The sequence below is a fragment of the Lineus longissimus genome, chromosome 5, assembly GCF_910592395.1.
Source record: "Lineus longissimus chromosome 5, tnLinLong1.2, whole genome shotgun sequence".
Classification (NCBI taxonomy): Eukaryota; Metazoa; Nemertea; class Pilidiophora; order Heteronemertea; family Lineidae; genus Lineus; species Lineus longissimus.
This window is the reverse complement of record NC_088312.1, coordinates 7,419,571-7,442,686: the sequence shown is the minus strand read 5'-3', so window position 1 is coordinate 7,442,686 and position 23,116 is coordinate 7,419,571. Positions and strand designations below refer to the sequence as shown.

At 42.5% G+C, this 23,116-nt stretch overlaps 4 protein-coding genes across 5 annotated transcripts in view; 1 reads left to right on the top strand and 3 right to left on the bottom strand.

Annotated features, from left to right (window-relative positions):
- Positions 1 to 386, bottom strand: part of LOC135487435 (uncharacterized) — a 32,758-nt gene extending 32,372 nt beyond the window's left edge. Inside the window, exon 1 of the mRNA XM_064771074.1 lies at positions 216 to 386. The gene's annotated coding sequence lies outside the window, so the exon portion shown is untranslated. The remainder of the gene's footprint in view (positions 1 to 215) is intronic.
- An 8,301-nt stretch (positions 387 to 8,687) lies between these two features.
- On the bottom strand, positions 8,688 to 13,183 carry LOC135488252 (carbohydrate sulfotransferase 15-like). Its single transcript, XM_064772783.1, has 6 exons — positions 12,556 to 13,183; positions 12,021 to 12,240; positions 11,456 to 11,545; positions 11,147 to 11,327; positions 10,227 to 10,570; positions 8,688 to 9,718 (listed from the first exon to the last, which is right to left on the bottom strand). The coding sequence occupies exons 1-6, from the start codon at positions 13,108 to 13,110 to the stop codon at positions 9,492 to 9,494; spliced, it is 1,617 nt and encodes a 538-aa protein (XP_064628853.1). The 5' UTR covers positions 13,111 to 13,183; the 3' UTR covers positions 8,688 to 9,491.
- Positions 13,184 to 13,325: 142 nt separating this feature from the next.
- On the top strand, positions 13,326 to 15,958 carry LOC135488277 (arylsulfatase J-like). The gene is made up of 2 exons (XM_064772821.1): positions 13,326 to 13,408; positions 13,960 to 15,958. Exon 2 carries the CDS (start codon positions 13,966 to 13,968, stop codon positions 15,676 to 15,678), a length of 1,713 nt encoding a protein of 570 aa, XP_064628891.1. The 5' UTR covers positions 13,326 to 13,408; positions 13,960 to 13,965; the 3' UTR covers positions 15,679 to 15,958.
- Positions 15,959 to 16,001: 43 nt separating this feature from the next.
- LOC135488112 (uncharacterized) lies at positions 16,002 to 21,301 on the bottom strand. Of its 2 annotated transcripts, XM_064772552.1 has the most exons (5): positions 20,787 to 21,301; positions 19,697 to 19,992; positions 18,062 to 19,389; positions 17,509 to 17,632; positions 16,002 to 17,003 (listed from the first exon to the last, which is right to left on the bottom strand). In XM_064772552.1, the coding sequence occupies exons 3-5, from the start codon at positions 18,311 to 18,313 to the stop codon at positions 16,516 to 16,518; spliced, it is 864 nt and encodes a 287-aa protein (XP_064628622.1). In that variant the 5' UTR covers positions 18,314 to 19,389; positions 19,697 to 19,992; positions 20,787 to 21,301; the 3' UTR covers positions 16,002 to 16,515. The 2 variants fall into 2 exon arrangements, with proteins under 2 accessions (XP_064628622.1, XP_064628623.1); XM_064772553.1 differs by lacking the exons at positions 16,002 to 17,003; positions 17,509 to 17,632 and having other exon boundaries at positions 18,492 to 19,389.
- Positions 21,302 to 23,116: the final 1,815 nt, after the last annotated feature.

Here is a 23,116-nt window from a genome sequence, read left to right as displayed (position 1 = left end):
ACAAAATACACATGGCCTAAATAATTCATCTAACAATCTGCAACCTACCTGTCAAGTGATTATGATCATATTTACAACGCAAAGTTACTATGCAGGAAAACAGTCATAAACATTCAGAGTGAAATAATGTATATCGTTAGTGTACTGTTTGACCTAGTTTTCCTTAAGCGGTGCGTTACCGTTTATGGGTTTCACTTCAAAGTACCCGCACTCACCTAATCAAAGATAAATCGGAGCTCCAAACTCGTCACAACCACTCCTCCTAACTTCTCATAAAGTATATTTTCATTTCCACGAGAATCGACTAAAGAAGCAAGAGCAAAACGATATCTTTTGCACTTGGAAAATGATTATGTACACCTTAACGCCAACCTATATGGCCAAGATGGCGGCACCTATCAATGCGCACCTTTCAAACAGAGGGACCAATCCTTATATAGTTTAACCCTTACGGCCCTTAATAACTCAACTGGAGACTTTTTGGGCCATATATCAAAAGTCTTGCATTCCACTGTCAGCATTTTCTATGTGTATGGAACCTATTATGAGCTTTCTTCGTATCATTTATTCGTTACAAATGATTTTTATCATACCTGTGAAGTGAAAGCTATTTCTACAAAATGATTGTCCCCTAATTGACCTCTATTGGGGCCCCCTAGATTGCGCATGCGCTTAGGTAAGCTGCCAGGTGAGTCAATCATTTGAATAGAATGTCGATGACCTAATTCGGAGCGGAGCCGCCCAATTGACACAGTGTGTGTGATTCAGGTCCAGTCAATGAGAAACGTGATTTTCCGGTGGTGCAGCTTATGATACAAAATATATATCCTTTAATTGTTAATATATAGATCTTTTTTTGTCAAAAAGGGAGAGCTGAGACAAACAATGTCTCAATCTTCCTCTAAAGAATTTGCTGCAGATGACCCTTCCTTTGATCATCAGACTAAAGACCCACGATCCAAAAATTTCAACCCACTACCAATGTCAAAACACATAACAACTCTAATACAGTTGGGGGCGAACACGAAAAAACATGATTGTTCCTTTGTCCCACTTTTATCCTGATTGCTTATATCACATAAAAACATGATTGTGTAAATTCACATAAAAACGTGATTGCCGACGCACAACGCCGATACATGCATGTCATTAAAACGTTTTAGATGTCCCTCCTGTTTCATTCATTTTTTGTAGGCCGATTCAAAGCACATAACATATATAGAAGAATCCTTTGTAGTACCAGGATCATGATAGGCCTACTCATCCTGGACTACCAGTGTCCGACGCATCAGTCTACCTCACTCGGTCATAGGTTCGGAGTTTTTCCCTGAAATTCAGAATGGGATATACTTTTTGTCGAGTGTGCTTTGGCGGAGCACTCATCTCCCGTTTTTTCGGGGCGACGGTTACCTTGGATGAGAGGCGTGCTCATTTTCCCACCTCGACTGCCGCTACACATATTGACCAAATCTAACACTACCACAATTCGCGCCAACAAGTATTAGGAGGCGACGGCAGATGGCGCGCCGGCATGTAGCCATTCCGGCCCGATCACAACCGCGACCAACGTTCATTGAAGACTATCCGTATGCGATATCGCTGGCATTCTGGGGTGATGGACGATAACACAATTCGCTGTCATCACTGCTGAACAACTGCAAAGGTAGTCAACACGATTATAGCGAAATCCCGTACGAATTAAATAAGTTTGTCTTCGATTTGAGACATTGACCACATGTATCGTAGCTCGACCAGTCGTAGGTACTTAGTGGCACAAGTCGAATTTGGCTCGTCAGAATGATGAGGGCGTAAACAAAAAGTTTTAAAATAGCTTACTTACCGTCTTTTGCCTGCGGCTTAAGTAAATAAGTTGAGGCTACATCATCACATCGACTTTTGAAGACTACTGCAGCTCTACCAACCATTGGCTACACAGTCTGACCTCATTTGAGGACTACCGCAGCCCTACATTGTAAATGTTGCAGTTCGATCGACCGTTTTCATGAGAATAATACTTCAGTGAAAACAACTTTAATATTAAAGTTAAAATACATTTTTATTGCCTCGTGTTTTAAAAAAATCAGGTCATTACCAGCTATTGCGGGCCTAGCACACTCTGTTTTGAATAGAGGGAGACTCCATCATTCCTATTAGTTAGAGAGCCAGCTCAGTTTCAATTACACTATTGAGAACGAAAGGTTTGATGTTCTTATTACATTGAGAGTGTTTGGTGATGGTATAAAAACGATTTCTTGCATGTCACATTCCTGGTCTGAAGGTTGTGTAAACCCTTTAATACCCCCCCCCCCCCAAAAAGCATGTTCAATTACACTTTGGAGAACAAAACCTGAAATGTCTTTTTAAACATCTACTTTGACCACTGAATGATAAAATGTCACACAAGAAAAAAAGATCACGGGCGATGGGTACCCAAGAAGGCCCTCAATAAGGGCCCAAAAGGGTATCAATTACACTTTTGAGAACAAGTCTGCAACTCACACAAATTATTCCCACTTTATCACTGATTACAAAAATGTAACACAAGAAAATAAATGTACTGGCAGTTTTAGACAAGAAGGGTCCTTAAGGGACAAAAAGGGTCACAATTACAGTTTTAAGAACACATCTGAAATTTACACCAATGAATCCCATGATTACACTGATGATAAATATGTAACCCAAGAAAAGATAAACCTTGGCATTTTTTATCAAGAAGGACCGCGGTAAGGGTAAAAAAAGGGTATCAATTACACTTGGAGGAACAACGCTGAAATTCAGAATAATGAATCACACGTGTCCCCTGATCATAAAAATCTAGCACAAGAAAAGAAATTTCCTGGCATATCTGAACAAGAAGGGTTCTTAATGGTCAACAAGGGTCTCGCTTACACCTTCCAAAATAACCAAGGATTAATGTTCCTGATAAGGTGAGTATCATAATGAGGACCATTTACGGGGTGGTAAAAGTCAACTGGGAATCAAGAAGTGCCTTCTCCCTGCTAGAAGGGTCTGAATGATACCAGATATTAGCTGGTTACTTTACTTTTTACATATGCAAAAAGACCAAGTGAAGATAATTGGGTGTGTATAACAAATTTTAATGACTTTTATTACATGTAAGCTTTCCTGAAATGATGAAGAGGTTACTACAATACAAGGCAGATAAGGGATGTAAAAACAGTACTACCATCAGATTCATGATTGTCTACAGATGAAAAGTATCAGAAAGAATAAACTGGTTTAAAAAGCTTTTAAAAGCAATACACAACGGTGTTTTATCATGAACAATTATTCAAGCAAATAGACCAATCTACATGTAAATGAACCTACAAAATACATTTGAATATTTTCATGAAAACGAATAATGAACACTCAAACTTTACCGTACATTGTTTTCACAAACACTAGTTTGAACTCAACTAAAAATGGCTACAAAGTAGTACAGATATTAAAAAGAACATGCTGCTACCATGCCCCTCCCCCTCCCCCTCCCCCCTCCCCAACGTCAAAGTCTTATATTTCTTGATTCACTTACAAATAAAATGATATCCTTCTTATCCATTTTGTCATTCATGGTACTCATTTATAAGTTTATATCTTGCTCGATATCATAATGATATTTATATGATCGTTATCGTATCTATGTGATGAGGGTTGAAACTCGGTTAATTGTTACTAAGTTTAGTAATCTAGTCCGAGTCGACGTCATCAGTTTGCTGGACAACCTCACTGTCTGAGTCATCGTCATCATCCACGTCAAAGTCATAGTGCTCAGGCAGCATGTCTCCCTCCTCATCACTGTTGTCCGCCTCCGTCTCATCTGGTAAAGCACTATCGGGCATCTGCTGGCATGTGAACCACACGATCTTGTAGGAGCTCTCATCATCGGGGTCCACTCCCCCCCATCCTTGATTGGGTTCGTCTGGCACCAAGTTGTCACAGGCTGCATGCCAGATCATAGTTGCTCCTGTAGATTTTCTGCCTGACAACATTCTCGCACGGTGGAATGCAACTTGCATCTAACCCCTTCAGTCAGGCAAACAGATTCTTTCCTTTCTTTGGTCCAAAGGCCTTCTCAAATATCGTGTGTCTATGCTGGTTTAGAGATATTTTCTTGTTTCTTGCTCCATACATCATGGCAGTGTATTCCTCAATGACCTTGCATGTGGCATCGTTGACTGGCCCTGTGGCTAACGCTGCGAATGCTTCCAAGAATCTATCATCTTTTTCAGCAATGGCAAGTGGACGCTTTTTTCCCTTCCTGATGAAAGCCGCAGTGTAATTGCAGCCTGTGTACGAGTGGAATCCTGGTAGAGCCTTGCAAACCTTGGAGCCAACTTGCGTTGCAATGGAGGTGATGTTCACAAAGCGCCTCGTCCCACGACCCGATGAACCAACATCCATCCACACACCCATGGACATCTTGTGGCATTGATGGAGAAGAATTACCAGAATGTCGGTGTCCGTCGCTCTCACTACCAAGTCTCCTTCTCGCAATGATGAGTTAGCATCGGCCATGTGCAAGCATATTCTTGTGTCCGCTTCTGGGTGGTTACATGACAAGTGTGGAATGGACTCGGCTATTACCTTCCCATTGACCCCTCTAAATCGAACGCACTCCGAATCGACCCCGACATAGAGTTCCCTGCCATCGAGAATGGCGGCATGCCACTCTTCGGCCCAGGCTTTTAACAGAAACCGTGGCAGTTGTTGCTTGAATGATGAGGATCGGAGAGCCTTTTCGATGTCACGTGGACGGAGCTGTCCTGATCCACTGATGGTGTAGACGGCATCTACTGCTCCGCGTCTGACTCGTTCACCTCCCTTGATGGAGGGTTCTTCATATGTATCGAAGACGATATCAACCCTCTCCGATCGATGCGATAACACTAAGTGGAGGATAGCCCTAGCGAGGCCACCGTACGTTGGTGGTAGATTCGGTGGAAGGCAGTGAAAGAGAAAGTTGCCATCAATGACTGTTGTCTTTACATCCGGTGGACTGCCATGATCAGCAACTTTTTCCTCCAGGGTGGTGAAAAGGCTACTCTTGACTCCGTGGGCCATGGTGACAACTGTTCCATCAGTCCTACACATAGTCAGAGGTACGGGCGTTAAGGGGAATGTCATCAGGTACTCTAGGTCAACCTTTTTCTTCACAGCAATAATCGCAATACGACCAAAGAGATCTCGAGTGCATCCAAGTTCTTTCAGAATCGGGTTGTTGCTGCTCTTGTTCTTTGCCCCCTGGTCTGCAAAAGTTTTAAGTTTGTTACGTGGAATTGCTTTCTCAAAACGTTCCGGATCTCCTACACATTCCAAGACAAATGCATTGTGCTTCTCTTTTCCTTTTTCTTCAACGCTCAACAAGGACTCGCTAATCACCTTCGTCGCACCTTTCCCTGTTTGAATGTTGATGAGATACTCAGACTCTATGGTGAATGGATTTGCTGAGGCTTCGATGGTGGCTATGAGCTTCTGCAGATCTTGGTTGTCACGGGAAATGCGGCTGGGAGACAGTTCAGCTGCTGCATCATTGGTTTTCCTCATTCCGGTCATCTCGAGCATCGCACTTATCAGAGCTGCTCTGGCACTTTTTGTGACACTCCATCTGAGTCTTGCATGGTAGTTGTTCGTGGCATCTGTGTAGCCTGTCATTCTTGATGCAGCGTCAGCATTGACAGTCTGCTCTAAAGTCAGATCCACTGGTACCCTGCTGAACTGATTGTTTGAGCGGCGTATGCTGAAGAGTCCGTTAGCGAGCATCTCCTTCAGGCCGGGATGAGTTATGTCGATGTTCATCAAATCAAGTTGATGCTTTGACATCCATCTGGCGTAGTTTGATCGATTGGCACCAAAGAATATGTCGGTTGTTGGGGTTAGGGCCCAAATGTATAGGTCGACATTTGACTCCCTAACAGCTCGGTCGATGATGTGGTAGAGGTCTATCATCTGAACGTACTGCATGCAAAACCTTGCTGTGAGGCCATGTTTGCCTTCTAGGTTTTCTCCAATGAAGTGATAGTAGTCGTCGAATAGTTTGATGAAGATGGTCGACTCAGATAGCTGTTCTAGGGAACCTTTGTCATCCAGAGTTGCCAAATGTATCGCTTCCCTGACGCTGTCCAACTGGTGAGTGCTGCAGAATTTGCGGAAGTGCAGAATTTGAAATGCCAGGGACAGCATTGGGTGGAGTCGCTTACAGCGGGCAAAGTTGGTGCAGTCAATGAAACCATTCAAAGACCCTGGGGCGAGAACGTTGGCTTCAACTAACATCTCTGGCATTCCTGATTCCTTGATGATCTTGCCGATTGCGCGGAAGAGGCACATCTGTAAATGGAATGCTCCGAACATTACGAAGACGTCATCAAATCGTGGCTGTTCAGTGACTTTGATCTTTGTAGCCCTTTTAGCAACATCAAGATCGTAGGAAACAACGCCGTATGGTTGTTCGCACTCCTGAGCACACTTTTGGGTAAGGGACAGCGTTTCCACTACAATATCATCATTCGTCGGTGAGCGATCGATATTTGGCATGTACAGAACAACCTGCTTTGGGAGATGGTCGACGTAATACCGAGCATTGAAACCTATCCACATTGGGACGTTCTCTATTTCAAATGCATGGGCTGCCATCCATAAGAAGTCAAGCTTTCTTGACTCCTTGGACACATCTGGAAGTTCCCTGAAATCTTTCTTTTCATAGGCAAAGTTGTCCATTCGTGGTTTTTTCCTGTATGGAGGTAGGGCAGTACTTGGAACATCTAATCTGCGGCGCTTCCTTTCTCTACCAATCACCGGCATCTTTTCTACAACTGTTGCTGTTGGTTCATCAATTCGATTTAACTAATCCTTACCTTGTATTTATCTCAGCTTTCAATCAGTGTTGCGAAAAATACATCGTTACGTAACTGATCACGACACTTTCCATCAGATTCCGATTTACCTCATGCCAAGGAAATTAAATATTGACTTGAACACCATCCCAGTAGCATTTCACCACTGCATTGATGTGGACACGTCCCTTGTGATACGGCCTGACACGTCTGATCTTATGATCAGAAGTAGGACTAAGAGATAGGACAGTAGGACAGTAGGCCTATTACTATTATAGGCATCTGTAGGTCCTGTTGCTATTCCATTAAAACTGGTTGGTGACTCACAAAATAACTAAAAATGTTTACAGAAAATGAAAATGAAAACTTATCATTTTATCATGAATGGTACTAGGCATTAAAAGAAGCGAGCTTCGTATTTTACAGTGACCCCTTTGACCATTAAGAACCCCTCTTGTTCAGATATGCCAGGAAATTCCTTTTCTTGTGCTAGATTTTTATGATCAGGGGACACGTGTGATTCATTATTCTGAATTTCAGCATTGTTCCTCCAAGTGTAGTTGATACCCTTTTTTTACCCTTACCGCGGTCCTTCTTGATAAAAAATGCCAAGGTTTATCTTTTCTTGGGTTACATATTTATCATCAGTGTTATCATGGGATTCATTGGTGTAAATTTCAGATGTGTTCTTAAAACTGTAATTGTGACCCTTTTTGTCCCTTAAGGACCCTTCTTGTCTAAAACTGCCAGTACATTTATTTTCTTGTGTTACATTTTTGTAATCAGTGATAAAGTGGGATTAATTGGTGTGAGTTGCAGACTTGTTCTCAAAAGTGTAATTGATACCCTTTTGGGCCCTTATTGAGGGCCTTCTTGGGTACCCATCGCCCGTGATTTTTTTTTCTTGTGTGACATTTTATCATTAAGTGGTCAAAGTAGATGTTTAAAAAGACATTTCAGGTTTTGTTCTCCAAAGTGTAATTGAACATGCTTTTTGGGGGGTATTAAAGGGTTTACACAACCTTCAGACCAGGAATGTGACATGCAAGAAATCGTTTTTATACCATCACCAAACACTCTCAATGTAATAAGAACATCAAACCTTTCGTTCTCAATAGTGTAATTGAAACTGAGCTGGCTCTCGGTCTATATTGTTTGAGATTGGAAAGGTGTGAATTAATCTGGCAATTAGCCTCCTGTGCATTGGTGCATACAAACACTAAAATGTTTGGTTTTTGCTGATTTAGGGTCAAATAAATCAGCCAAAAGTTTTGAAAGCTTCACAAATGATTGTTGCAAGGAAGTACTTTATGATAGTTTGCGAAATTTTGATTAATTCTAGGTGGAAAGTAATATTTTTCGCATATTTGTTAGGAAAAAAATTGAAAATCCTCCAATTTTCAACCCCCCTATGGACACTATGAATTTTTCTCCAATAAAGCTGAAATCTTGGGAATATAATCCTAAGAGTTATATCAACCACGTCTGAAGTCGGGAGTTTGTATCAAATGTATAGTTTCGGAGCTAGCGCAGCTAGAAAAGCCCCCAAAACCCACTTTCTCAGGAATTAACACTACGGGCTACGAGTGAAGCATTACAGATTTACCAAAATTTTCAACCTATAGATGGACACATCGAATTTCCATCCAAATCACTCCAAATTTTGCCAGTAAATACCTAGACATATATAGAATTATGTCAGAAGTCGGGAGTTGGGATTATTTTTACACCCCGCCCAAAAAGCCAACTTTATTGATATTTCCTATGCATTTTCCATTAGGCTTGCCAGGACCAATTTAGCAGGTGCACTAATTGGCTTAATTGGCTAGGCCCGCAATAGCTGGTAATGTGACGAACAGATGATGAATACAAGTCCTGAACACAAACGAAAGTATATTCTGAAGCATTGGTGTTTGATAATAAGCACAACAACTCCCCAAATAATAATTTGATCCAGTATTTTTCAAAATCGAAAAGTGTGCAGATTACAAATTATAGTACAAATTTAAAGGAAGAGAAGTATAACTTAATCACTGCGAAAAGGCAATTATACATGTACATTTGTATTTGACTTGAGCAAAATACTTTAAAAAAAGTTTTCTTGGTAAGCAAAGATAGACCACAGATGTGTAAACACAATTATATAATGTGGAAAACAAGACTGAGACAATCAAAATAATGAAGCATCTAGTGACAAAACAGAAGTCGATATTCAGTGAAATAAAAGCCGAAATTGTCCAGCCAAGTCAAGATTCAGTGAACGAAGATTAAGTCACAAATGACAGGCAAACCAAGTCCGTGTATAAAATGGTCACATGGGCACCATCATTATTTCAATATTTCAATGAGAACTACGTATATTGGATTTGTTCACTTTGAATAAAATTGAAGAGGTAAAGCGAATATTACATTCAGGTGAATTGACACAAGGCGAATTGGCAACTCTTAAGCGAAACAGCTAAAGGCGAATTGGCCATTGAACGAAATGGCAATCAGTCCCGATGTGGGAGAAAAGTTGCAGCCAGCAGTTTGAGCAAATACATTTAGTTTTTTTCTTCCACTGAAGTGGTTTCGATGACCTGCATAAACTACTGGTGTAACTACATGAAGCACCGCATATTGCTTGTGATATCGTCCATACTGTCTTGCACGATTCCATCATGGGCTTTTACCATTCTTTCTCGTACTCGTTTTCGTCTCAGTGCCTTCAAAAAGGAACTTTTCATCCCCAAGTAAATCTACCAACGCTTCGTTGAATGGTCGGAAAAAGTCATTGAGTAAAGATCTCGTTTCCTTCAGCATGCGTTTGATAGCTGGGTCTTTGTTTTCTGCAACTGCTCGTTTTTGTGTTACCATCTTCTTCATAAGGTTGTCCTCCACGGGAGCTACAAGATAAGGAGACTTAGAGGGTTGAGAAAGACGTAACAAATAGTACATGTATATATACAGCACTTACCTCCGACAATAATATTGGCAATATTCGTGCAGAGGAAAGCATCACGCCATTGAGCACCACGAACTTATTCCCATGGTTACGACGAAAAATTTGGTATTGCGGCCGTGCATATTTTGGTGTCAGCCTCACTCTATTCAAGAACATGTACTGTACATAAGTGATGCGGCCGTGTAACTTTCAGTGATAGCCTAACTCTATGCATGTAGGTTATGCGGCTGTATCACTTTTAGTGATGGCCTAACTCAATACATGTACAATGTAGTTTATGCGGCCGTGTCACCTTTGGTAATTTCCTAACTCAATACATGTACATGTATTGGAGTTTATGCGGCCGTGTTTTTTTGGTGATGGCCTAGCTCTACATGTATGTAATGCTGCAGTGTCGCTTTTAGTGATGGTTTCTTTCTGGCTAAAGACCGAATATTCTCCTCACTTACGTAATTCTAAAAATTTGAACAATTCCTTTAAAATCGTCCATCTTTTGTTATCGTCTGAATATTCATCAAGCGTGATGATGAAGAACTGTTCTCGGGGGAATATCTTGAGCCAGTCGCTTATGAAGAATGAATACATGCTCCTGTCGAGCCGGACCTTGCTCTCCTCGCATTCCCTGTAGAGGACGGGGTCGTACATACACTGTCTCATGGGCTTCTCCGAGAAGCATTGCTTATACAGGTTGATCATTCGCAGCGCAAGGTAATGAAGCTTTCTGGGAGAGCGCCGGAAGGCGAAGTCACGCTTGTATCCTTTGGTGCCGAAATACACGTGGTGCGAGAATATCCTGGAAAAAGACATGCACACCTTTAAAATCAATATTACCAAAGTTCAGCTGAGCATGCAAACAGGTGAAACCGAGGTGAGCATCACCATTCGATATTTATTGCGTTTTCTTGTGGACACAAATCGAACTACAGTTGCTTTAATATGTTTTTCTTCTCGGTCTGAGCAGCCAGAAATAGAGAGAAAAAATAGGTCATCACCACCTAGATTTCGAGAGGAAAAATGGGCCTAAATTTGAACATTTGTATTGAATTGAATTTGAATATCCATTACACTGGGGAGAACCAACTGAGTTTTTAGCTAAGGGTAATTAGTGCAGTCCAAATAAACTGCATGTACCCTCAGCTCAAAAATCATATGATTACCAACAACTTTTTTTGAATATTTAAATGGTGGCATTGTCTAAAAAGTTATTAGTTGGCCAAAGCGAATGTCTTGCGCCTTTGCTTCCCGATGTCGTATACCCGTCTGCTGGAATACACGCTGGTCATGATTTCAGTTTTAGCTCAGTTTGGCGACAAAGATCAGGCGATGTTTTGGAAATAGTCATACTTCCAACAATTTTTAAAATTCTTACCTGTCCGTTGGGTTACGCAGCATAAGCACAAACTTTGCCTTGGGAGTGTATTGTTTGATCAGATGACCGACGAGGACCCTGGGTGCAGGTGGGTCAAGGTGCATGTAACCGTCTGCCCCGTTTATCATATTGTAGCGTATTTCATTGTGACCTTCGTACACGTAGGATGGCGATCCATCAGCTGGCAGGAAAGGAAAGGAAGATACTTCATATTATATATATAATTGGACGGCAAAGCCAAGGAGATACAATAATTAAACAGTTGATTAAAATAGTGTGACTGATGGACCATCGACTTGGGTTACTTACCAAGGACCCAAGATTTTGAAGACTTGTTCACGTTCTGCATCATGTGTTTGCCAAACAGTTCCCCGGCGTAGTACTGACTCATAGTCATATCTGAAACAAATACACAAAGAGGTTTACCTCGTTTGTCAAAGTTTTACTCAGGCTCAATGCAATCTGCGAATGTTATCTATCTTTTTGATATAAACATGTAGTAATAATTCGACCACGAAACAAATGATCCACCATGGTGGACGGCCAGAAAGCAGTAGCTGGACTATCGCGGGGACGAGCTCTGAACACAACGGACTGTATATTGCCTCCAATTCCTATAAAAATGACGCCTTCTTCAATTGTAACTGGTTATTATGTTTTCGCATCGTGTAGTCATTGGTCCCATAACGCGATACGTATACATATGTAACTTTATCTCTCTAATGACCTATTCAAGTGTAAGGCGGGATAGCACAAACACGCAAGTCGACGATGAGTTGATTTGTGCAGGTTGAGTAAGAGGAAGTGTGCATGTATGGAAAAGGAGGCGCGGAGGAGAAAAGTTACGCAGCGGGAAGATACTTTAGTTACTAACTTGGTCCATTATATCGAAGCCTGCTCCACCAATGTGTTTCCTTGGGGACATTTTCTTCTATCGCTGGGTGGAGCTTCATCTTCTGCCAGAGGTCCGTGGTGGCACACTTAGGGAAGCCCAGGATGTAGAAGTAGGGAAGGCACTTCAAATACGTCCCACCGACCATGTTGTCTCCCTTCCAACAGGGATTCTTCCAGGCTGTCAAGAAGTGGTCAGGAGGCTGAAAAAGAAGCATTTTATCGTTGTATATGTCATGTTTACATGTATATGTATGTCATTGCACTCATGCCTATGCATTCTTAAGTAACCTTCAAATACTTGTATAGCTTTTAAAACTTTAGACAGGGTTGCGCATTGGTGTCCGTACTAGAGAGGTGTCATTAATAGGGACATTTCCGCATTATCGCCATCCAATAGAGTGTTTTTACAATCAGCCATGTTGGAGGCCACAACAACAGGACATGTCCGTAATGCAGATGTGTCCGCCTGGCAGAGATGTCCCCAAGGCGGGGAGGTTCTATTGTACCATGTGTACCTTCATATCAAAACCCTTCTCCTTCTGCAGGACGAAACTCAATTCCTCTGTAGTCGGTGCCGAGTAGTTCTGAAGTTCCTTAACCACAAACGCCTTATCTAAAACGAAACTCCCCCTGCTGAATGCCACTGGTTTGACAGCATCCTTGGACAGAATGAGGCGACTCTTCAGGCCCGTATATGATGGACCCCGCTGTACTCTCCCCGATTGTGATTCCGACAGAGCTAGGTCCGAAAGAGGAAATGTTGGCAGCTCTGGCCAAGGCTTCACAAATTGATCCTGTTTCTTTTCTGGGGTCTTTTTAATCGCCTCATGTTCAAGAAACAAATCCGCCGGCAGGGAGAAAAGTAAAAAGATTGCAACAGAAAATCCACCGAATATTAAAATTATTAATCGACTGTTAAACGACGTTCCCATTTTGGCATGTAGATTTTGAATGTTGGCTAAACTACGAATTTTAGAGTCCACCATGTTATTATTTCCTTGTGTGAACTGAACAGAAGTGGGAAGCCTTACGTGAAGAATTGTTCTTGTCTTACGCCATGGAGTATTCATGTGGTATTTACTTGTCGCTGTATATAATCATCTATGTATATTGAATAGTGTGGGGCTGAATGAGGGCGCGGGTGTAGTACTTCTTATAAACGTGCATGAATACACTTAGTAGTGTCAACAAGAAAGGGAATACAATGCACTGGCGTGGAATGGTTCCTTGAGGTTTAGAATCCCCAGGCAACCTATTTCGTCATCCTATTCACACTGTCATAAAAGGGTGAGGGACAGACCAAGCCGCGATGGGTATGAGATTGGTCAATAATGACCAATGCGAACGACTGGGATCTGATCAGAGTTGGTAGGTATCAAATTACAGGAACCTTTTTAATATTTACGGCTTAGTCGTTCCAGCATAAATTCAAAACGTTAAGTCTAAACCTTGTCTGAACCTGTCGATATTTCCAAAGCGCCGTGTCGAAAACTCCACACTTCAATCGGGTTTTCTACTTTTCTGTATCAAGCCATATAAAGAGGTAATTAAAGACCGCGTATACACCTTTCCAGAAATGGGGCGTTGTGTGTCCGAAATAGTGATGTCATAAGGGGAAACTAGGACTTATGGTGGTGGGACAAAGGAGATAGTCATGGTTGACCAACACACTTGAATGCCGGCCTTTAATGACGGACAAGGGGGAAAAAGTTAGTTCCAATGCAAGCCACCAATTTCGGGAAGCATGTATACCCTGCGCAATGAGCACGAATCATACGATTATACCTAACGGACACAAATTCCACACCTCTTGAAAAAGTAATGCCCATTTTTGTCTTGTCGTCATTCAGGAGTGTACAGTCTAGGTCAAATTTTTAGTTTCTTGAGTAAGCAAATGATACATCTTTTTTGATCAACAGGTAACGATGGACATCGAAGTCAGATCCGACAAGCCCTTCCTCTCGGACGACGAAGACGGCGACACAGAACTATTCGTCAGGAGCTACAATAAGACACTGCCGAATGGCAATAGGACATCGATCCACGTGGATAAACAGATCACCAAACACAGCAGACGGAAGCGCCGGGTGTTCTTAGCAGTGACTGTTCTTGCCGCCGTCGTACTCTTAGTCATAACCAGCACTATCTATTCCACCAGGAGAGACACACCGGGGTTGGCAAACTTCACGGAAGCTACGAAGCAGCTGGCACAAGCTCCCGCGAAACCTCACATCTTCTTCATTGTCGGTGACGACATTGGCTGGAATGACGTAGGATGGAGGAACCCGGATATGAAAACACCAAATCTCGACAAACTCGCAAAGGATGGTGTGAAATTGAATCATTATTACACGTATCCGACGTGTAGTCCGTCTCGTGCTGCATTTTTGACTGGGTACTATTCTCATCGACTGGGCCTACAGCATCGCGTGATCGAAGAACACCAATCAAAACACATCCCGTTGAATGTGCCGCTCATCTCCGAGAAGTTACGAGATTTGGGCTACGCAACTCATGCGGTAGGAAAGTGGCATCTTGGACACTGTAACTGGAACTACACTGCAACTCATCGAGGGTTCGATTCATTCTTTGGGTATCGCTTTGCAACGGAAGATTATTACACACACTTGGAAAGAGGTTTTTATGAGTTATGGGAAAATGATGAACCCTTCTTCGATAAAAACAAAACCTATTCAACAGATCTTTTCGCCGAAAGAGCTCTTGGGATCATCAATGCCCACGTTGAAGAGAAGAGTCCGAAACCACTTTACATGTACCTAGCATTCCAAGCAATTCACGGCCCGACACAGGAAACGCCAAAGGATTATCGCGTTTTCACACCAAAGAATATCAATGAAAACGTCCGTAAAGTCACCACGCACACCCTTTACGCCATGGATGTTGCCATCGGTAAGATTGTTCGCTTGTTAAAAGAAGGAGGCATTTACGATAACTCGTTAATAATATACACGTCGGATAACGGTGGTGCAGTGGCAAATGGCGGCAACAATCAACCCCTGAGAGGTGGCAAATTCACTCTGTGGGAAGGTGGCGCACGAGTTGCCGCAATGGTGCATGGTGCAATGATTCAAAATCCCGGAAGATCATTTGATGGACTATTCCACGCTACGGATTGGTTTCCAACCTTGTTAACAGCGGTCGGATCACCATGGAAACACGATATTGCACCATCATACGACGGAATTGACCAATGGGAAACCATCAAGACAGGAGGAACTTCATTGAGATCTCGCCGAGACGAGATTGTGTACAGTATAGATCCGCGTGGCTCTGCCATTCGTGTTGGTGATTACAAACTTATACTTGGTGATCCGATCGGGAACGTTTGGGAACGAAGAGTCGGGAAAGGCGCCGGCAGTTGTATCTACTCCCCGGACCTTTCTTTCTCCGCGACACATTGCGAAGTTAACCTGACCAGTGCGATGTTGTTTAATGTAAGAGAAGACGAATCAGAAAGTCATGACCTTGCCAATGTCATGCCAGAGGTGGTCAAACTTCTGACTGGCAAACTAGATTCGGAAAGACAGCGTCGCGTGCCACCTCAGTCTGAGCGCAATTATATGAAGGAAATGAAACCGTTTATCAAAAATAATGTTTTATATCCGGGATGGTGTTAGGTTGGAGGCAGAGACAAAGGAATACGGATGACAGTTCATTCCTTGTCGACTTAAATGGATTCCTAGTCCACGAACCTATAGGGATCTATAGCTATTGTGCTTGGTCCGCCGGGACAACACGAACTCGATGACTGTGTGGTTGTTAGAAAGCAGTGTTACCTCACAACATCACATTGACGTGTTATTTCATGTTTTCGAGTAATGACCACTTGTACCAGCAACATGTCGACAAGGCGTTATGAGCCACCATGCTTTCTGACAACCTGGACAATTGTGTTACGCTACCACTATCAATAATAATAAAGATACATTTTTTTCTTCGATAAAATGTATTTGTACATGTACCAATTTTATTTAAATCCCTATTCCACCAGTCAGATATCGGCCGTCTACTTATTCTACAAGTCCGATATCGGCCGTCGCCATCTACCTATTCGGCAAGTTAGATATTGGCCACTCTCCCGATTCGAGAAGTCCGATATCGGCCATCTACCGATTCGGAAAGTTGGATATCGGTCGTCATAATGATCTGACTAGGCCAATGAACACGGGCGATAACCGTGCAAAGCTTTACAGCGGCATGGGAGCCTTCTTCCGTAGATTATGTTGTCCAGCTGGGTGATTAAAAAAAGAACTGGATTTGACAAATTTTCCTTTGGCGACGTGTTCGCAGGACAAAAGGATCTGAGTGGAAGAGGCGCGTTTCGTTCGTATTATAGCTACACAACACCTGTCCATTCTGGGGCGGAAATTTAAGCCAGTCCATACCGACAGTCAAAATATGTTCTTCGGGGCACTACTATTTCGCAGGGCAAAACATGATCACATCAAACTTCCTCACGCTAACACGGCCACTATACAGCAGAACGATGCGACAAGGATGATATCGAGTCGCCGATGTTGTGTCGATGATGTCGCACCAGATGGAGTCGTCGTTGTCCTTTCCGCAAATTTGTACGTAGTTTCGTCGCAAAATATCCCTGGCGAAGTCCCTGGGGGAGGTGTAGTCGTGGTGGTTGTGGTTGTGGTTGTAGTTGTGGTTGTGGTTGTGGTTGTGGGCGTGGGCGTGGTTGAGCTTGTAGATGAACCCGTAGATACTGAAGAGAGAGGGTTGACCGAGGTTGTCGGTGTAGGCGTCGTTGTCGTCGTTGTCGTCGTTGGGGTGGTCGTTGTCGGCGGCTGCGTTCGAACTACTACGCCAGCAGTGCTCCCCGTCCGAGGAACACAGGGTTGGTTCCAGCCGTCGACGTAGAAGAAGCGATCTTGGGGGAGATTACCAGCAGTGTCCCAGAAACTTCTCACGTTCATTTGCATACCGATGGCAGCTGAAAAAAAGAAAAAGAATTTCATACCCACGGCCTACCGTCACTGTACCGCACAGACGTGTAAAAGGCGGTGAGGGCACAGACGAACTTCGAAATCGTCAAAGTTCACTTTTTACATGATGACGAGCTGAAATATCAATCTTTCAAATCGAACATGCGTTGGCCTTTCTTGAAACGATCCTTCTCCCTTAAGAAACACTGAACGCACCTCTATGCTGGTGGTCCTGAATACGACAGATGATTTTTTTAAATCGGGTTCCCAGTACGGTTTCTCAATTTCGCCTTGAACTGTTCAATCACCAGGACCAAGACAGGTGTGCAAGGGATAGTAGTCCAAGGGCTGATAGTCCGTGTAACAATAGCCCGCATTGCTGAATGTTTTGGTTAGGGTTAGCGGTACAATAGATCATGCTGCTTAATTGATCAAATACAATGCTACCGGACTATGACTCCAGGGGGACTATATCCGCTGTCACACCGGCACAAAGCCGAGTGTAATATGTACCCGTTATTCCATAATAGAGTGCTGCAGCCACTGCGGCTAGTGCGGCCAAGGCAAGAAGACCGAGAAGGCAAACTCCACATCCATGACCAGAGAACCCGGAGCCGCTCATTCCAGAGGCATAACCCTGAAAATGGCAACATTACAAAATTTTACACATGCGATATCGAAATACAATAACTTCCAACCTGTTGACGTTGGGTATTAGAAAAGGACTCGCCGACAGTCATGGAATTCGAGGCAGAGTGGTTTCCAAGTGTATACGACAGGTCTTTCATTAAAGAAAAGGCAAAGTCCAGGTAATTTGTTTGAGTCAAAATATCGAATGACTTGACAAAGGGAAGTTGACTATGCGCCTTACCCGATGAGTATACATGTACAATCACGTACCTCTCATCACTCATCTAACATAAAGACGTGGAGCAAATCCCTTGCGAAATGTCCAAGTAGGCGAGAGCTAAGGAGATCAAAACAGCTCGATTAAGTGCATAATATTACTCTCTCGAGAACAAAAGGAGAGGAATATGTAGACGAATCAATGAAAAGTTGCCCTTACCGGATGTCCACGCCCCCAGACTTGGTCACTAAAGCAGCCCGACCGCTTGGGCTGTGTTCTGGCGTAATGATGTCTCCCATGACCATGAGGTTTCTGCCGGACAACGACCACCTGAGGCTGCTGGCGAACCACTTGCTGTTCTCCAACATGCAGCGGCTTCCCAGGGTAGGTCCCCGTTCTCACGTTTTGGTTAATAGCCGGGTCATGGAAATAGCTGTTGGGCGTTCCTCCTGCGCCGCTCGATATAGGCATTCTTTGGTTTCTTGACTAAAGAGTATAGTTGATGACAACTAGGTATGAACACCTGCACCGTTGACAGCTTGATACCGGTAAGGCTAATTCAGAGAAGATAGATCACTTGGCATTTATCCCCAACGGCTACCTGTTTTGTACATCACGATTCCTTTATCATTAAAGTCAACTAGATTAGTCAAATTATCGATAGAGATATTTATTCATCCTAAATATTTCAGTTCAGTGATTACCATAGAAGGCTATGCTGAAATAAAAATCCGTTGTCGGTGAGCACTACAAATGGATGAAAAAATTCCATTTATCGTTGAACGAGGCAAACATGCCCTCTATGCAAGTTGACTTTCCGTTCACGCTAAATGGTTTGTTGGCCCTAATATTGAATATGATGGAATTTGATATTTGTTTACTTGGTATTTAAATGTATAGATATGCCGTCATCGAAAAGCTCCTGATAGACCAAATGCCAATCTTCATCTTGCACCGCTCCTTCCCTACAAGTCTATGTATATGCACTTTGACTAATGTCAACAATGCATTCTGATTTTAAAGAACTTATAGACACGAATTTTTATATCACTAATTGAAAGATAATCGCAATTACATGTAAGAATTACATGTACAATATACGCTGGCAAAAATCGAAACAAAATAGATACAACGAAAATTCTGATGTTGTCATTCTGAGTAGCCACCTTTATAAACTCATCTTTTAACATGAAGTTAACCCGGCATTGTTCTAAGGTTAAAACCGAGGACATCATTTTGAAAGTTTTTCGTCATTGTCATCCTCCTTTAAACTAACCATCCGCATTTTTTCCAACAGTCTTTTATATTTGTAGTGATTGCCACTAGTAACGTATCCTACATCATCCATGGTCGCACTGTTCCCTATCATCCGCCTAGCCTTGACCACTGTCGTGTCATCTTTACAAACGTACGTTACTCCCTTCTCATCATGGTATACACTCTTGGGTACAGGTATCCTATCCACGGGTTTAGGGGAGAGCGATGAGTACTTGTCGAATTTTAGTTTCTTTTGTTCCCTGACCTGCTCATCTTTATCATTGACATACCTACAAATAAAGGAATTTTCTGTCGGCATCGGAAATAAACTGAACCCCTCACGCAGTCAATAATGCATGCACGTTGGGGCGAGTGTATCTCTTTTTTATCACAAAGGTCAAGGTTAATGCCACAAAGGTCAACTCAACTGCAAGGTCATCTAAAAATCAAAATGACAGTTCAGTGTTCTGCCATTTATTCAGTTGGAGGCCGTCGTGTGGGGAGAAACGCAGATACAGAATTTGCACAATGAACAACTTGGGATGTGACTTGGACTGGGAACAATGAAGAAATGCGCGCCGGAAGTGGTGAACGTACCTTGCCAAGTCCTGCGCCTGCATCTTGGGGTCGTAGTACTCCAAGAACTTTGCAGTGTCTACGTACTTCTCCTGTTCATGCATGAGCTCCAGCTCCCTGAGGTGCATCCGCCGGACATTCCTTTCCCGCTCCTTGTCTAGCTCGGCCACCTGCACCTCTAGTTCCTTCTGGCGGCGGACATTCTTCACGCAGGCTGCAGTCAGGTCCGGCCTCGGGCTAGACATGGTGTATTTCTAATGTTACTCTCAGGACAAATCAGCTCAGGGGCATTGCTAACAATTCATGAAAGAGACACTCTGAAAAGAATTTAGTTCAGGTTTGAGTCTAAAAATGGTGATGTTTATACAGGCAAGCCATGGCCAGTGAAAGTAAATGAGAGAGGCAGCCTTCCCAGTTTCTGTCATAAAACCTTCGAAATTATCTGTCGCCAAATTCACCAGTACACTTTTTTGCTGGAATTACTAAGAGGAGTGTGTCTTAATAAATGTGGTGAATGCTCGAAGTTGGGAGATTTGAACTGAATCAATATTTGACATGTTGCAGAAATTTTGTCTTCAAGAAGTTAACCAAGACGCATTTTTGGATTGCTGTCAACATCACTAGTAATTTCATACACTATTTCAAAGATCCTTGGAGGTGAATTTAAATTATTTATAAAGCTAAACCATGTCTCATATAAAATCGCCCAAAGCCCTAAATTGGAAATCGGAGCAAACATATTGTTCAAGTCGACTGTTTGGGAACTTTCACCTATACAAACAAACATATCTATGGTTTCACGACAGCACTTCTCAATCCACCATTCGGTTCTTCTTGGCAAATATAGAAACCCATTAGTGCAGTCAATCTTCTCTGGGCCTAAAAAGCTTTCAGTTTTATACTTATCCACGCAATTCTCTTACAGAGGCTTACATGTACTTTCTTTTTATTAGATAAAAGAATTTTTTAATTAAGTCGAGGCCGGATAGATTCCTTCTTCCTTCTAACAGTACATTGGTTCAGCCTCAACACTTTCAATAAAACAAGAACATTTTTGCTTTTACTACCTGTAAAGGACAACTGAAATTATAAAAAAGTCAATAATACATACCTAATATCTCCGTTTGGTCCGATATCTGTATCGTTTGTTGCAACATTCAGCCGAAATCCGGATGACATTTACTTAACAGATCCGAATATTCAGCCTCGGCAGTGCACGAAATCAATGTGGCTGCTGTGATAATCCGAGAAGTTTTAATTGCATGGAACGTCACATGTTGTCATAAACCTGGAGAGGTCCTTTAGAGTCCGCATCCAAACTGAACTGCACGCAATCCACCTTTCGCTCTTGGTTTAATATGGGTGATGTCCGCACAGTTTGAGGTCCATCGATTCTGTCAGCGGCGAGGAATCAATAGAACTTGTGGTTATTTGTTGAAGATAACTCAGGTTTTATCCCACAAAGATGGCATGGCTGTGGTTATCTATGCGTCATCCTTATTGGTGATGAGGGATGAGGCCGGTCCACTGCGTCGGGTGTGTCGACTGTGGTAGGTCCGTACAAAAGGTCCCCAGCCTCCAACGCAGAAGTAGCAGGGCCTTATCTAACTGATCGGTCGGGGGGGGGGGGGGCGGAGATTAGGCAATTGGGGAAGGGGACAGACCACGAATCTTTGTTCGAAAGGGGCCAAATCTGCATGAAAAATACCTGAGTAGCCAAGGGGTGATGAGCTTCAGCCATTCGATTGACGAAGACAAAAATCGACCATGTGGTATCTCACAATCTGCATCAGCTAAGGGTTGTTTCCTCCTTCTCACTACAGTTTGAAGATATAAAATTAGCAGTGGTTGAACTTTAAACAGTTTACTCTGTGATGGCCCATAGCAGTAAATGTTTGTCTAAACGCTCAGCCTGATATTTTTCTAATAGGGTCAGTTGTATTGTCACGTTTTCTTTGTATATCTTATCTGGCCTGGGGTGTCAAGGAATAGTATGTTCAATATAATACGCCTACATCATTTCAAAACACTGTGTGAACTATTTTGTACCTTATTTCGATTTCGTTAATTGTGCATTTGGACTAAGTAACCCGCTGCTAACTGAATCAGAACTTAGAAGGTTCATGTAAACATCTTAATGGCTTCTTCTTTTTATCCAGATATCTTCATAGTGTGGAGGTATTATTATGATAACACAATAATACATGGAATTCTGTTACCAATGTTTCATGAGTTTAACAAGGGAGTTGCCAAGTTCAATCAAGATATATTGATAGCTGATTAAATGGACAGATATGGCTATCCTAAGAATAATTCCTTCAATATCCACTCCCATTCACTGCCTTTTCTATCCAAGCACATGTTACAGTGTCCAGAAACACTGTCTAATTATATATGTGGTGCTAGGCCTTTTAACATACATTTTTGGATCAGACAGGTGGTTTGATATTTAATTGCGATAGCCAATTGATATCTATCAAGGTTAGCCAATAGTGATCCAGGTAATAACAACATGCGTTTATCACGAGTGTATCGTTCAATGCTTTTAACATATTGCGTTGGCACTATCTGGTTGATCATTTCATATTGGTCTGATGACACGTTTGACTCCCGATATGTAACATATGGACCATGAACTAGGGATCGCGGCTTTTTTCCCTTCAACCGACCTAGGCAGCAGCAGCAGCAGCGTTTTTATATCTTCTCCTAGGCCTTATTCGGAAGTCTTCACTCTATCAATCTTATCCTATAGTTGTAAATTACCTAATGAAAAGTATGAAATCGATATTAAGTTGTTGAGTTGGTTCTTTCGGATCTTTCTATTGACGACCGGCAGTCACTAATCTTATAAACTGCCAGGTCAATATTTACAGCCTCTGGAGGGGCAAACCTAACGTTAAACTGGGTATCGGCTGATGGTTTTATCCCACTTTATTAGAACCAACATCTCGTATCCACCGCGCGACATCACATGGTAGCAGAGCGTGCGACGTTACATGGTAGCAGAGCGCGTGGCGCTATACGTGTACCAACGTAAATTCACAATAGCATCCCGCGAAGTTACTATTTATAGCTCACAAGGTCGTTTGCATAAGATATTGATGACGTTTTAGTCACGTGACAGTCGGACATCGACACTTATTTCTACGCATTTGAGCTTATTTCAAAGTCAATTATCTTTGACCCTGCATTGTTTTTAGCATGAATGATACCATAGAGTCAGAGAGAGAAATATTCAGAACAATTATGTAGTATTTCCAACACTCGGACATGTGCCAGATTGGATCTAACTACCCTAGTTAGAAAGCCTGAATCCATTACGAAACCGCATGTTTGTCCGACATTGCCTGTAATTCAGCGATGGGGCAATAGAGGGCAGCAGCTGCTGTGACGTCATCTTCGCGGAATGCTATTGGGTTATCATGAATCATTGGAGAACGT

Bases quoted from the DNA above. Each gene is read 5' to 3' on its own strand.
- LOC135488252 (XM_064772783.1), bottom strand. From the start codon at position 13,110: ATGAATACTCCATGGCGTAAGACAAGAACAATTCTTCACGTAAGGCTT. The intron at 12,241-12,555 runs GTACACATGGTA...CTTCTTTTTCAG, and splicing joins AGAAGGGTTTTGATATGAAG to CCTCCTGACCACTTCTTGAC. The intron at 11,328-11,455 runs GTAAGTAACCCA...CTTTCCTGCCAG, and splicing joins TTCAAAATCTTGGGTCCTTG to CTGATGGATCGCCATCCTAC.
- LOC135488277 (XM_064772821.1), top strand. From the start codon at position 13,966: ATGGACATCGAAGTCAGATCCGACAAGCCCTTCCTCTCGGACGACGAA.
- LOC135488112 (XM_064772552.1), bottom strand. From the start codon at position 18,313: ATGCCTATATCGAGCGGCGCAGGAGGAACGCCCAACAGCTATTTCCAT. The intron at 17,633-18,061 runs GTAAGGGCAACT...TGCCATTTTCAG, and splicing joins TCTGGGGGCGTGGACATCCG to GGTTATGCCTCTGGAATGAG. The intron at 17,004-17,508 runs GTACATATTACA...TCTTTTTTTCAG, and splicing joins ACTCTATTATGGAATAACGG to CTGCCATCGGTATGCAAATG.